The sequence below is a fragment of the Diabrotica virgifera genome, chromosome 4 (genome assembly GCF_917563875.1).
Source record: "Diabrotica virgifera virgifera chromosome 4, PGI_DIABVI_V3a".
In the NCBI taxonomy this organism is placed as follows: domain Eukaryota; kingdom Metazoa; phylum Arthropoda; class Insecta; order Coleoptera; family Chrysomelidae; genus Diabrotica; species Diabrotica virgifera.
The window spans coordinates 264,702,128-264,718,311 of NC_065446.1; the positions used below are offsets into that span (position 1 = coordinate 264,702,128).

Sequence of the window (16,184 nt, forward strand, 5' to 3'; positions counted from 1 at the left end):
CAAGAGGAGGTGAAAGTCACCCCCAGGGCAAAAGCACACATCGGCACAATATCACTTTTTTCTTTGACATGTAAGCTATACGTATGCCAAATTTCATGTCAATCCAAGCGGTTCTTTAAAATTTAGAGCAAAAACCGTGAAAGAATGGACTAAACAGAGAAACGGTCAATTTTAAATGTATAATGCTACCAATACCTTTTGTAGTGCTTGAAAAGACCTTTAAAATGAGCTATATTAAAGCTTCATTACATTAAAACTAAGCGAGATATACTGCAAACAAAATTGATAACTAATGTGTTTTAAGAAAAAATGAGAAGTAATTTTAACCCCATCCACCAAAATGTAAATGCATCGTTTTTTTCTACAATACCTTTTATTACAGTGTTATTTCTATGTTTAAAAAGTTGGACGTGTTTAAAGTGAATGGTTTTTTGACAAAAAACATCAAATTATAGAGCGCATTTTTAAATTTTCTTTAAAATCTTCCTTTTTCTCCATGTAACTTGAAAATGATAAGAGATACAGTAATGAAAAATAAAAGAAAAGTTTTATCTAAAAAAACCCTACATATTTGTGTGGTATCTTTTTTTCGTATCTCTTATCATTTTCGAGTTACATGGAGAAAAAGGAAGATATTTAAGAAAATTTAAAAATGCGCTCTATAATTTGATCTTATTTTTTTCAAAAACCATGCATTTCAACCAGTACAACTTTTTGAACATAGAAATAACACTATAATAAAAAGTATTGTAAAAGGAAAATGATGTATTTAAATTCTGATGGATGCGGGGTTAAATACACTTCTCATTTCTTCTTAAAATACATTAGTCATCAACTTTTTTTGCAGAATATCTCGCGTAGTTTGAATGTAATCGACATTTAGTATTGCCCTTTTTAAAGGTCTTTTCAAGCACTACAAAAGTTATTTGTATCATTATACACCTAAAATTGACCGTTTCTCTGTTATTTCAAGTTGAATACACCGATTTGAGCATGCAGCCAAAAAAAAACTAACTCTTCTTACCTACTATATCCCTCTTTGTATTTAAACTAGAAGATTTATGAAGGAACGAATCTCTTTGTTTTTTTATAACCTACAGAAATATTTCATATACATAGTTTTTTTGTTAGATGCATAGTTTTTAGATGCATTGTTAGAAAATCCGTCCGAAAAGGTGTCATTTTTCAATGAAATTGGCCAATTTTCAACCACGAATAACTCAAAAAGTATTGAGTTTTCAAAAAATAATTATAGAACAGTTTTTGCTTAAAATTAGGTTCTCTAGCCTCTTCCGTAGCTATTTTAACCAAAAAATTTTTCACCCCCGAGAAGGGGTGGGAACCATCCCTAAGATAAAAGCGCACATCGGCATAGGGTAGACTTTGTTTCTTGAGCTATTCCTTACTTACTGTGAAAATATCAAGTAAATCGATGTAGTAGGATGAAATTCGGAGCCGAATACCCTCATTGCCTGCCCTAGAAGTTTTTATACAGGGAATGATAATATATGTTCTTGTGGCTGCTTTTATTCTATTTCCAATTTCATCTTCCTGTGTCCCCTTCTTATTTACAAGTATTTCAAGGTATTTAAAAATGTCTCTACCTGTTCTATTTTGTTGCTTCGGATTTCAATATTTCCGTTAACTTCTTTGTTGAATATTGCCATCACTTTTTTTCCATATTTAGTACCTGTTGAGTTGTAATTTTTTAATTCTGTCTCCCAGATTTTTATATTTTATTCCAGAATTTTTTCAGTCCTTGTGACAATAACTATATCGTCTGCAAATACACAGGCTTCGATTTTGTATTTTACATAATGATATTTTATTATTTTTTACACTTTTTGCGACCTAGTCCTTGAATATTTTATATATTCAATATGCTGTTAAACCGACCTACCCAATAGAAAAAATAATCCAGATAAAATATTTTGAATGTCAATAAGTTACCAAGAGGTAAAAGGTTATCAAATTTAGCAAACAATTATCGACAATTTTAAACTGACACAGATGTTTAGAAAAACATTGTACATACCATACATTTGCTGACCAACCACGGAGGTATACTGTCTAATAATAGTCCCATAGCTTCGTACCAATAATTTTTTTATGGGCATTCTGCCCGCACCATTTAAGACTTTTTCAGAGCAGACTACTAATTGCTAAATGATCGTATTTCGTTCCATATCAACATTTACATAACAAACAATATTAATATCATAATAAATTGCTTAATGTATCTTTTAGATACCAACTTGGTGAAAGTTGACGGCCAAGAGACTCATCGGAAACCAAAAGAGATAAAAGTCTTGTAAATAAGCGTCAATCTAGTGTACATATTGACTTTACTATAAAATTGCTTTGTTGATAAATTATTGTAAATATCCAGTGTGGTCACTATATGGTACAATGTACAACCCAATTAGGGCGAGCGAACCGCAGAGTTCATTGGCGGGTCAGACAATATACTTGTCGATCAAATACCTTTGCTTTCTTTTAATTTATAACAGAGAACAATGAAAAAAAGTAAAGAGGTTCTAAACATTAGCTATACAATGTAGAAGGACTCAAAGATACGAACAAACATAAACAATATAAAAACATCAAAGTAGAAAACATACTAAAAAATAAATGAGATGTAGAAAGAGTATAGAATCATAAAAGACTCAACTGAAGAAGTACTAGGCACGGAAGGTAAACAAAGAAGAACAAAAACGAATCACTTGTTTGACGAAGAATGCCAGATTATAACAGAAAGACAAATAGAGCCAATTTACTGTTGCAACAGGGCACAGAACCCGACAAGCAGAGGAGGAATATAAACAACTAAGTACAGAAGAAAAACAAATTCATCGAAAAAAGGAGAGAGAAATATGAATAAAGAACTCCAAGAAGCTAAAGTAAGCTTACTACATACAATAAGTCAACAGAGACAAGAAAGTTTTACCGGAACAAGAACAAGAGCAGAAAAGAATTGAAACAACAGAGAAGAGAGTCCACAAACAATGGCCAAGATTAGAATAGCCAAGACCAGTATTCAGGTTACAATATACAGGGTGTTCCAGACTAATTTATCCAGGCTATATCTCTTAAACGAATAGATTTTCGAATGGGAAAAAAACTGATATATTCTATTTGTAATACACTTTGATACGGCATAGAAAAAATCATCCCCTAATTATTCATCCCTTAGTTACAACCCCTAACTTTAATTTTTTTAATAGCATCCTGTACAATTTTTTATAGTTTTGGATGTGGTCTTCTCTCGTCTATTCAACTGATTTTTTAAAAATAAAATCGGTTCATAAATAATCAAGAAATTATCAGTTTATTTTTTATTTTTGTTATGAGTCCCAGACTAATTTATCCAGGCTATATCTCTTAAACGAATAGAGATTTTCGAATGGGAAAAAAACTGATATATTCTATGTGTAATACACTTTAATACGGCGTAGAAAAAATCATCCCCTAAATATTCATCCCTTAGTTACAACCTCAAACTTTAATTTTTTTAATCCCACCCTGAATATTTTTTTAGAGTTTCGCATGTGGTCTTCTATCGTCTATTAAACAGATTTTTTAAAAATAATATCGGTTTGTAAATACTTAAGAAAATATGAGTTTTAATTTCTGTTAATTGTGGTATAGTTATTAAAAATTAAATTTAGGGGTTGTAACTAAGGTAAATATTTAGGGAATGATTTTTTCTACGCCATATTAAAGTGTATTACAAATGGAATATATCAATTTTTGTCCCATTCGAAAATCTCTATTCATTTAAGAGATATAGCCTGGATAAATTAGTCTGGGACACATAACAAAAATAAAAAATAAACTGATATTTCCTTGATTATTTATAAACCGATTATATTTTTAAAAAAGTCTGTTGAATAGACGGTAGACGACGACATCCAAAACTATAAAAAAATATACAGGGTGCTATTAAAAAAATTAAAGTTAGGGGTTGTAACTAAGGGATGGATATTTAGGAGATGATTTTTCTACGCCGTATTAAAGTATATTACAAATGGAATAGACCAGTTTTTGTCCTATTCGAAAATCTCTATTCGTTTAAGAGATATAGTCTGGATAAATTAGTCTAGGACACCCTGTATAGCAATGACGTGAAAATAAAACTAATCGTGATTCCCAAACCACAGAAACCAGTAAATAAAGTAGAATTACATACAGTACAGACCAATATCGTGGCTAACAATAATTATTATCTCCAAATTATTTGAGAAGATATTGATAATAAAAAATACAACCTACATATACTCCACAAAGACCACAACAAATTATTCCTTTTATCAGTTTGGATTCCGAAATGAACACTCAACAATAGACCAAAAGCATTCGAAAAAGAGTGACACAAAGACTTGTTACTAAAACTCAAATCTGTCCATCCACTATGTTCAATTAATACAATCATATATGGAAGACAGAACTTTAGAGTTAAACAAAAAGGCAAATATTCAGAACTACGACCAATCAAAACAGAAAACTTACAGGTCAGTGTTTTGGGACCCATACTATATTTTTATGATTTATTATATACCTGTGACATCCTTGTTACGGAAAATATTAAACTGGTCACATTTGCACACGATACTGTAGGACTAAGGCTACGGCTCCACGGGCGGGAAATTGACGCTAGCAGTAGCAGTAAAATGAATTTAACGTTCCGCGGAACGGAATAGGGATAGCCGAACTGTACCGACTACAGGACTTGTGCGTAGTCGGTTCAGTTCGGCTATTCCCATTCCGTTCCGCGGAACCTTAAGTTCGTTTTGCGGCTACTGCTAGCGTCAATTTCCCGCCCGTGGAGCCGTAGCCTAACATTCGGTGAAACATTCGCAGAAACTGAAAACCTCCAAAATGCAATGAACAAAAAAAGTACTTGGAATAAATGAAAAAAATCACTCGAAAATAACTCGAAAAGTATTGACTTAGTGAAAAACTCTATACAACAAAAGTCGCTTAGAATTAGTCATTTTATCCAATTCCGGACTTGTTTTGAATGTATAGTTTTTTCACCTCCGAGAGAGGGGTATTTCCCATTTTTTTTAAATGGAGGGGATGTAGAATTGTAAACGTTTTCTTATGTAATAATAGATACTTTCAACTACGTATCTTCAAATTTTTATTCTTCCTTTATTTTTTTTCGTAGGTTTTCGTAGTTTTGTGTTCTTTGATCGGGCTAATAGGATTGTGCATTGTTCCTATTAACCTTCGGATGACCAAGCGGAGGAAATTGTGACCCCAGCGTATGCTTTTCTTTAATAAATTCAAAAGTATTTTCAATTTTTAACTAACTATTTTTTTATTTGACTTAATATCATTCTAGATATCCGCATATTTTGAAATAAAAAAAATTCCCTATATTTTACGAATAAAAAATATATTCTGAAGTTGATGTTTAGTAAAATACCGTCTATTATGTGTAATTCCAAGCAGTTTTACGCTAATGACGTCGACTTTGCAAAGTAACAAGACACTTACTCAACATATACACTACACATGACACTAAGGCCATTCGCACACACAGCTGCTAAAAAGAAACCAGTTGGTAATTTTAGTTACCAATCAGTTACTTAGTAGTCACTGTCCATGTATTTTAATGAGCGTCCGCACACAGCACTACTAGTTAGCAGCCGGTCTATAATGCGGGAATGATCAGTCGACAGCGGACTGGACATGCAGGTCGCTGGGGGACTAGTTTCTAGCCTTTTGTGATATTTTGTTAAAGTTTAACACGCAAAATCGGCGGAATCGTTTAATATTAATATAAAATTAGTGCAAGAAGTGGAAAACATCCGTGCCTATATAAACTTAATTAACTAGTACCTATTGATGGGAAATAATCCACAATTTTACTAAAAAAATGATTTTATTAACGTTTCGTAGTCCAAATCGGATGCCGTTGTCAAAATACAAAAAATATTAATGAATTAAACAAAAATGTTGTTGCTTAGTAAAAAATTCTTCTAATATGTATTTTTTTAATCTGACTCATTTATATCGACAATTCAGACATATATTATACATTTTAAAGTAGAAGACTTTAAAATGATATTGCTAATATTTATGAGTTGCGTTTCTGGGACGACTCTACTGAAAGATAGTTTATTCGATTACATGAAAACAACCCCAACTCAAGAATATCCGTCACAAAAAATCATGACATGTGATCTATTTTTAAAAATACAACTACATGCAACGGTGACAATAAATAATAACAACAACATGATTTTAAAGTCTTCTACGTTAAAATGTATAATATATGTCTAAATTTCCGATATAAATTAGTCAGATTAAATAAATTATTAGAAGAATTTTTTACTAAGCAACAACATTTTTGTTTAATTCATTAATATTTTTTGTACTTTGACAACGGCATCCGATTTGTACGTCGAAATATTAATAAAATTATTTTTTAGTAAAATTGTGGCTTCTTTCCCATCAAAAACTAGTTAATTACAAAAATTTCACAAGAAAATAGATTCAGGACAACATAATATATAAACTTAAACACCGCCTAACAAAGCTACTCAGTACAAAGTACAGTCAAGAAGTGACTCGTTTTAATAATTTTCGGTAGCGTAATGTGCGAGCCATAGTTGATAACCCGTTGATAACTCTGATTACCAACTAGTTTAGTTTCTTTTTAGTAGCTGTGTGTGCGAAAGGCCTAATACTCATGTCGTGACTGGCTGAATGACATAAAGTCCATGCCATAAAAATAAAAAAAAATTAAAAAAAAAATTAAAAAAAAAACTTCATTTTTTTGTTAATTGTCATTTTTGACATTTTTGACCTGGGGTCATTTTCCCCCCTTGGTCATCCGTGTAACAAAAAAAGGTTGGTCATCGGAAGGTTAAAAAGAATGATTCTTTGTATCTATATATTATATGCATAAAAGAAATTCGAGTTATGTTAGTTACACCATTTATAACTCGAGAACGACTGAACAGATTTTTATGAAATTTTACACGTATATTCGACCGGACTGGGAATAGGATAATATGGAGTTTCATACCCGTACGTCATAAGAGGGGTTGCCCCCTGATATATTTTTTTTAATTTTTGAAAAAACCGTTTTTTACTAATTTTATGAGATGTAGAACCAAAAGATACATGAATCCTAAATTTTCAATTTTCTATCTCAGACCGTTATTTTTTAATAGCCATTTAAATATTTTACATCTATATATTCAAATTCTCCGGTCGCAGTGTTTGTCACCATACTCCTCCGAAACGACTTCTATGAAATTTGGCAGGTCTATTCGACCGGACTGGGAGTAGTTTGTTATCTACTCGCGATTGAAACGGAATATAGAGGGCAGGTCGAATGCAGGAAAATGGCCGATATAAATGGTATAAACAAACATTCGATCGAGGAACAGAACAATACCGATTTGATTTAAAATATTTTAATGTACTCATAATGCTAAAATTTACTAAAAATTTCTTAATATTGACCAAATTCCATTCAAATCAACAATTTTCTGGTTTGTTTATACCACTTATAGTAGTCTAAATTTATTCCACCAGAGGTCAGATACTTTGTTTTTCATCGCGAATATTTCATATCCGTACGTCATAAGGCATGACGCCGTAACTCTCACAATAATGACGCGAAAAATACGAAATTAAGTAGGTAGACTCCTTGCTGAATTCCGAGCAGAACCGTACTAAAAGTTTTTCTCTAGCGTAGTTGGTGTTCGAAATACAATATCTCAAGCCGTAGAAATATTCAGAGGACAGAAGAAGAACGAGCGACAAATTTCACAGAAGAGAAGTGGAACAGGTTAACTTTGGGACTCAAATTGGGCAAAATATGAATTTTTTAATTTTGTGAAATTTTCAAAAAATATCTTTAAACGGAACTTTTCTGACGAACCGTAAGCAGGAGAAAAATTCTGAGCACACGAAAAGAACAGACAGCAAATTATAAAATTTTATTTAATTTTGTTTATTTTTATTTAATTTAATTATTTTATTTATTTTCGTCTATTTTATTTTATTTCATTTTTTAATTCCATTTATTTTTTTTTTCAATTTTTTTTCAATTTCATTTAATTTTAATTTACTTCATTTACTTTTTTATTTAATTTAATTTTATTTAATCAACACCTATAGAGTTGGAACTACCCCGAATCCAATCATAAATATAGGGTTGTTTTGAATGTAGATAAAATAAAGCTGTATATTCATTATAAGATAAATAAAAAGATTGTAACTGTTGCACTACAAACTTTATTTTGTTACTTCTTTCAAACATCATGTGTAATTAATTAAAAATAATAATAATTAAGACCTTATTCACATCGAGCATTTTTTGTTTATTAATTACGAATTCCTTTTGTTTATTTTAAGTTTATTGAATACAAAAGTTTGTTTTTATCTATTGAGGCAGTACGAAGTCTGCCGGATCAGCTAGTATTATAATAATTCAACATACCTTGAAGTTGGTAAGTGTTGGTTCCATTATTTTCATTATAGTGGACTCCTCTGGAACGATTCATCTTTAGTGTTCAATACAATCTTATCCTTCTAAAGAGTTCCAAACTAAATCATGATATTTCCTAATTCAAAGATACCTGTAACAAAAAATATGAATTCTCAATAAGATACGAAGTGTCACATGCTGTGCTGAGCATCATTACATATCTTCAACTATTCTTATTCAATTATCTCTAATACCTTATTTATTGCATAAATATTTTAATAATATCGTTAATGTTTATATAACAGATCTTAAATTAAAAAAATTAATGTCAATAGTAAAAATAACTTTGTAATAAAAGTTCGGTGATAACATAAAAAATATTTTGATATTTTCGAATGTTTAATAGGCCTGGATCCCGCCTACCAAAAAAAAATTATTAATAGCAAGCTAAAAATTTGTTAATAGCTTAACGGTGTGTAGTCGGACAAATATTTTTTCATAATATTATATAAAGTTTGCTCTTGAATAAACTTAAAAACAACATGCTAGTTTTCACAATCATAAACTTTTCAGAATGACACGTTCCACAATTAAAACTTCCCCTGTTCCAGTGTTCCCATATATCAAAGTTTGTTTGAATAGACACCGTTAATAGCCCAGTAAATGAACGGGAAATACGACGATACCGTGTAATTTTCAGGGGCAATTCCGAATTCCATGAAAATTTGGATTTAGGGTCTACTTACTCTCCACTTCAAAGTTGAATTTGTGCCGTTGATTGCTTTTACTTGGGGGGTGACAGTCACCCCTTCTTGGGGGTGAAAAAAGATACGTTCAAGATAAGCCCAGAAATAGATAAATTCACTGATTATAAGCAACTTTCGTTCTATAGAGTTTTTTATGTAAGTTAATACTTTTCGAGTTATTTGCGAAGACAAAAAACTACGTTTTCAGACGGTTTTTTGCAAATAACTCAAAAAGTAAATATTTTATCGAAAAAAATATTGTTAGCAAAAATGTAGCTTAAAAAAATCGAAAAGAGCTGGGTATTCGTAAAGTCTATAGATCCAGCAAAAGCAAATTTGTAGTTCATGAAAAATACGTTTTTATTCGTCCAATTCCATATTGAATATTTCATCGAGAAATAACCAAAAAATGAAGCACTTTTCGGAAAAATCCGTTTAAACTTTTTTAAAGTTTTTAGAAGTAGCTTCATTTTAGTTGTTTATAAAAGTTTCTAGCATTAAAAAAAAGCGAGTTACGCCCAAAATAAAGTTGGCCCCCTTTTTTTTAGTAAAAAAAATCATGAAAATCTCCCTGTGTTTAGCTCCACAAAATGAACTTAATCGTTACCGCTTTACAAACAATTTACTTTACTTATCTATTTTTTGTATGATCCGTCAGTTTCACCGGCTTAAAGTGCTTATTTTTGAAAGGGTTATAGTTGAATGGGCTTTATCTTGAACACTAAATACGAGTGTACGCAAACTTTGAACAGCCACAGCTTAACCAATTTTTATCTTACAGAAAAACAAAATGAAATTAGCATATTTATAACAGCAAAACCTACATTTTTTTTACTTTTTAAGATTCTTTGTATCACTAATACTTTTTAAGTTATTTTGAAAAAAAGAAATTTCTACGAAATTAAAAAAAAATTTTAGTATAACACCAAATTTTTTCAAAAATAAGCACTTCAAACCGGTCAAACTTATAGATCATATAAACAATATACATACAGTACAAGTAAATGGTAAAGCGATAACGATTAATTTTATTTAGGGTGCTAAAGATAGGGAGACTTTCACCATTTTTTTTTAACAAAAAAAAAGGGGCCAACTTTAGTTTCAGCATAACTCGTTTATTTTTGATGCTAGAAACTTTTGTAAACAACAATAATAAAGCTTTTTTAAACACTTTAAAAAATGTTAATAAGTTTTTCCCGAAAATGGCTTAGTTTTTCGGTGATTTCACGTTGAAATATTCGATTTGGAATTAGACGAATAAGAACGTATTTTTCATGAGCTACAACTTTGCTTTTACTTGGTTTATAAACTTTACTGATACACCATTTTTTTAGTTTTTTATAGTCTACACTTTTGCTAAGAACATTTTTTCGATAAAATATTTAATTTTTTAGTTATTTGCGAAAAACCGCCTAAAAACGTAGTTTTTAAATAAACATTTTCAATCGCAAATAACTCGAAAAGTATCGACTTACATAAAAACTATATAGAACGAAAGTTGCTTATAATAATTAGTCGGTTTATCCATTTCCGGGCTTATTTTGAACGTAAATTTTTTCACCCCCGAGAAGGGGTGACGGTCACGCCCCAAGTAAAAGCAATCAACTTTGAAGTGGAGGGTAACGAGAACCTAAATCCAAATTTTCATGTAATTCGGAGTTGCCCCTCAAAATTACACTCCAAAACGGTCATTTATGGGGTTATAAGCTATTAACAAATTTTCAGCTTACTATTAATAAACTTTTCTTAATAAGCGGGATCCAGGCCTATAAGTGATTTTTCCGACAAAGCAAATCTTTTTATAAATGATATAACAGTGATATTTAACTACTTTTTACAAATATACTGAGTGATAAAAAAAAGGTAAACACCTACATTATATTTATCTCATTTTAATAATTTTTGGTAATACATGTTAAGTGTCCCTTACTAATATAACGGTTAAAGTCTCAGCTTGATTCATCAACTTATTCCAGAAAGTGGTTAAATAATGTGTTGACTATCTACGATTTCTTATACACTCATTGATAAGCCCGATGTTGGTGTATCTCATTCCAGGCTACTGCAACTTCGCAAAACTCTGCAAAGTCGGTAGAGGGTGTTGCAACTTCAAGAGCCTGCGACGTAACATCTCCCAGACACATATAACTGGAGCCAGATCAGGCGATCTTGGTGGCCAAGGTTAATGGTTGATGTGATTTTGATCCACGCACGCTAACGATTCTCTGGCATTCTCTTGCTGAAAAGTCGGGTTGTTGAATGGTGTTTAAGTATGGAATAAGATAAGGCTCCACCAATTCCTGAATATAGCGTCTGGTGTCATACTGCCTCTGATGAAAATTAGTGGTAATCTGCTACTGCTACCTCTGCCTCTTACAGCCAGAAGTTTTAATCGGCAATATTGTCACTATGTGGTCTTCTGTGCCTTCTACAAACTTTTCTTACCCATAGAACGGCTTCACGCAGCCCGAAAATTCAATCCCTCCGGTTAGCTGGTACACCCGGCAAATTTTACGAACTCTAGGCATTTTGAGCAATCAAAAAAAGGTTTCTCAATCAGCTACACGAGTAACTGACAACGTAAATTCGCGAAATATGAATACTTCTTTATCGCCCACCAATTCATGCAGTCATCACAAAAACAGATAAACTTGAAAATTTTATCACTTGTTGCTCATGACAAGATAAGTGGATATGTAAAAAATTAATCGATTATAATACACATAAGTAGGCCAGATATTTATTTTTTTCAGTCACTCAGTATAAATATATTAAAACTTCTTCATAACACTGTTAACGTGGCGAACGTGTAACATTAATAAAGCAGCAATCTGGGAAACGGCGAAGCACAACTTTTAATGTCCATTCATTTTAATAACGGAAATTTTGTACCTCCCTTGGCGAACCCCCACTGTTCAAAAATGTTAACGTCGATAACAAAGAGATGCATGAGGGAATGAGGGGTATCTGGATCACGCTTTAGCAAGTTCAAAGAGCAGCAGCGTCTTTGATGAAGGAAAAGTACAGAAATTATCGCAATTGTGAGAATTCTTGTGAATCGTTTGTAATAAAAATAAAACACACATAATACACTTCTAAGAAATTCACGCACCACCTTAAAAATAGGTAATTTTTGATGCCTGGAATTTCGTAAACCTGTTTTGTCTGATTTAAGTCATTTTTTAAATAATATTAAAAAACAGTTAACATATTATGTTATAGCCTTATTCTTTAACAATATCGCTGTAATAATATTGTTGCTAGACAGGTAAATTGTCATTGAATACCTGGTGTACCAATCAAACTGTGATTTTTTCTCAAAGTTCGCGTCACCCTGTGGAAAATTCTAATATTTATAAAATACTGAAATTAAATCCCAACTATAGCCTCATGTTTTTTTAACGTTCTGTTTTTGTATTTATTTGCTTATGTTCGATAATAAAAAAGTTAAGATAAATACTTTAACAACTAGCCATGTTCTTCATCAATACAGGGTGTCTCCAAATAAGTGCGACAAACTTTAAGGGGTAATTCTGCATGAAAAAATAATGACAGTTTGCTTTATAAACATATTATGTCCGCAAATGCTTCGTTTCCTAGATACGAGACGTTGACATTTTTCTTACAAATTGACAATTTATTGCTCTAAAACCGGTTGAGATATGCAAATGAATTTGGTGGGTTTTAAGAGGTAGTTATTGAGCATTTTTTGACATACAATTAGGAATTTCATATTCACCATTGGAGTGTATACGGGTAATAAGAAATGTGAATACGTCGATGTCGTTTTTGGTTTTACTATCTGGACTCGTTAAGTATATTTTCAATGAATGTTCTTACAGGACAAGCAGTTCACCCAGTACGGCTTGTTTTCCAGAATGAAATTTGAGACTGTTTCGTCCCTTTCGCTAATGTGTCAAAATTTCCAAGTGTACTTTTACTCCTATTTTGGTAACAACTAGAATAGAAAGATGCTTTATTGTCACTGAAAATTATACAAATTTTATGGACAAAGCTTAAGAGGAAACAGTAGCGATCAACAGGTAGCGAAAACGGTAATTTTGAATATTTTTTCGAGATATTTGGCAGACGTATTCGTAATATAATAAAGAATGTCGGTACAGAGCCCAATTTGAAAAATATATTAATATGTGGAAATTACTCTGTAATTAAATACAATATTTAAAAAACGAGCCTGTACCGCCATTAAGAAGAACAAAAAAATACACTTTCTTCAAATAAACTTTTTTACCTGATGCCTAGATTTTGTGTCATTTTGGAACTACTAATGAAATAAAAAAATTTAGTAGTTCCAAAATGACACAAAATCTAGGCATCGGATAAAAAAGGTTATTTGAAGAAAGTGTATTTTTTTGTTCTTCTTAATGGCGGTACAGGCTCGTTTTTTAAATATTGTATTTAATTACAGAGTAATTTCCACAAATTAATATATTTTTCAAATTGGGCTCCATACCGCCATTCTTTATTATATTACGAATACGTGTGCCAAATATCTCGAAAAAATATTAAAAATTAAAGCTGCAATCTTGGAACGTGTTTTTGCTACCTGTTGATCGCTACTGTTTGCTCTTAATATAAAGTCAGAAAAAATAATATCAATAACAATAACAAATATTTTCTGAAATTTGATAAATCGTCAATATAAAAAAATACAAAAATACAAAATATAAGTTAATAAAGTAAAGAAAAAAAAACAAAATCGATATATTGCAACAATAGGGCTTTTCATTCACAGTCATTTGTTTCGAGCTTCTGTCATATGTTGTATAATCTGTGTATAATATTAATATACACGGATTATACAATATATGACAGAAGCTCGAAACAAATGACAATCGATGAAAAGCCCTATAAATAGAAATTCCAAAATGAACATACAATAGACATTGGAACTAATAAGTTTAAGCTGCTGCATGGGACACCCAAATATAGATAAGTTTGGTTTCTTGTAAATACATTACTGTAATTTCTTAGTTAGTCATTAAGAAACTCTTCTACTGAATAATATGGTCTTTTAGATAGATGAGCTTTTGTCATTTTACGGAACTTGGGGAAAGATGTGGCAGATTTGAGTTGTAAAGGAAGATGGTTATATAGTTTTTTTGGGGAATATAATATAGATTTCTTTACTAACTCAGAGGACGGGATCGGTAAATAGACATCAAAAGTTGAATTTCTGGTGCAGTAGTCATGATGAGGCCTTGCTGGAAAGACATGCATGTGTTTACGAATCAAGCAAACAGTTTCTAAAATATATAAAGATGGAAGGGTTAAAATTCCGTGATCTTTGAAGTAACTTCTGCAATGTGTTATTCTTCTGAGGTCAAACAGATACCTTATTGCTCTTTTTTGTAATTTAAAAATAACATCTAATTGGGCAGCTGTACTAGAACCCCAAAAAGGAAGACCATATCGAAGATGAGACTCGAACAAGGAAAATTATGTTAGTTTAGAAGATGCTAAATTGAGTTCTTTCGAAACAGATCTTATAGCATAGCAGGCTGAGGCGAGTTTCTTACTTAACAAATCGATATGAAGTGACCATTTGAGGTTGCTGTCTAAAAAAATACCAAGAAATTTTACGGAATCAACGGTAGAGATCTGGCTGTTATTAACAAGCAGGGGTTGAAGAGCACTTTTATAGGATAATGCTACTGTCTTATCCACGTTAAAAGAGAGTAAATTAGAGTCAGACCAGATTTTTATCTTAAGCAAATTAGAAGTTATAGTTGCATGAAGAGATGCAATAGTTGAATTGCTCCAAGTGATACTGGTATCATCAGCAAAAAGAAAAAAATTTCCATCGATTTTTAAATTAGTGATGTCCTTTATAAGGAACAGTAGAGGACCCAATACTATATATAACTATGTACTACTATAAAAAGTACAACTAGGATATTTTTAGTGGAGCGTGAACTAAAATCTATTGACCAGCAGCTTCAAAAACATTATTGTTTATGACAAAAAGCTACCTACACTACGGTAAGATTTTTGCAACGAACTAAATTGGTCCTAATTTTTCACGATAAAAGTTATTAACCGACACCGACACTCTCATAGACCGTGTCTTAATAAACCAAAATTGAAAACAATTTTCAATTGGACAATTACATTAACTAAACTGCTGAAAGTGTTGTTAATTATTCAATAAAGAAACAATTTAGAATGAAATCGAAAACACTATTTCGTATGGTTGTAAATTATTTGGTTTATCGATATCGATAGAAATTTGAATGAGAATTAAATATAATTAATTGTAATGCCGGCATAGATTTACGGCAGAAAAATAAAAAAAGATGCTGATTACATTATAAAACAATTATTTCTACGAACCTACACAACAGCAACAGGGTAATAGTCCAGAAAGCCACTGCGCATCCGCTAGGAAAAATATTCTGATTCGGATTTTTTGCACAATCTTACTCAAAAAGGACTCCTTTTAACAAATTTGCATGTTGACAGGACCAAAAGGTGGTGAAAAAATTTTTAAACGTTTTTTTTTTTGTTTTTTTCCTAAAATTATTTTTTTTTGCATGGAAAAACGTTTTTTAGGTTTTTTGGATCATTCCAAACAGAAAAGGTCTTTAGTGACTTTTCTCTAAAAATGATAGTTTTTGACATATAAGCGATTAAAAATTGAAAAATTGCGCAATCGGCCATTTTTAACCCTCAAAAACTATGTGAAAAACTGAAAATTTGAATGTTGCCAAGGTAGGTAGATATTCTTTAAACATCGATTGATGAAAACTCCTTTGTTTTTTAATTGCTAATCAAGCGTGCGCGACACTATTTTCCACCGTTGCATGTGTAACCAGTATGGTGCAAATGAAAGGAATAAATTCGTTTTTTCGTAAACCGGCGACTTTAAGGAAAAATCTCGAAACAGGTCGATTTTTATTTTTAAGTTATGATATTGTGGCATATATGGTATACTAGTGACGTCATCCATCTGGACGTGATGACGT

The 16,184-nt window shown here is 31.4% G+C and overlaps 1 protein-coding gene across 4 annotated transcripts in view; it reads right to left on the bottom strand.

Annotated features, from left to right (window-relative positions):
* LOC114325208 (equilibrative nucleoside transporter 1) overlaps nt 1–16,184 on the bottom strand; it is a 61,579-nt gene that overhangs the window by 18,483 nt on the left and 26,912 nt on the right. For 3 of the 4 annotated variants that reach the window (XM_028273216.2, XM_028273226.2, XM_028273219.2), the window contains exon 2: nt 8,465–8,603. In XM_028273216.2, coding sequence (XP_028129017.1) covers nt 8,465–8,528 — 64 coding nt within the window. In that variant the 5' untranslated portion in view covers nt 8,529–8,603. Of the gene's footprint in view, nt 1–2,035; nt 2,265–8,464; nt 8,604–16,184 lie in introns of those variants that run through there. The other variant, XM_028273210.2, reaches the window with a different exon arrangement.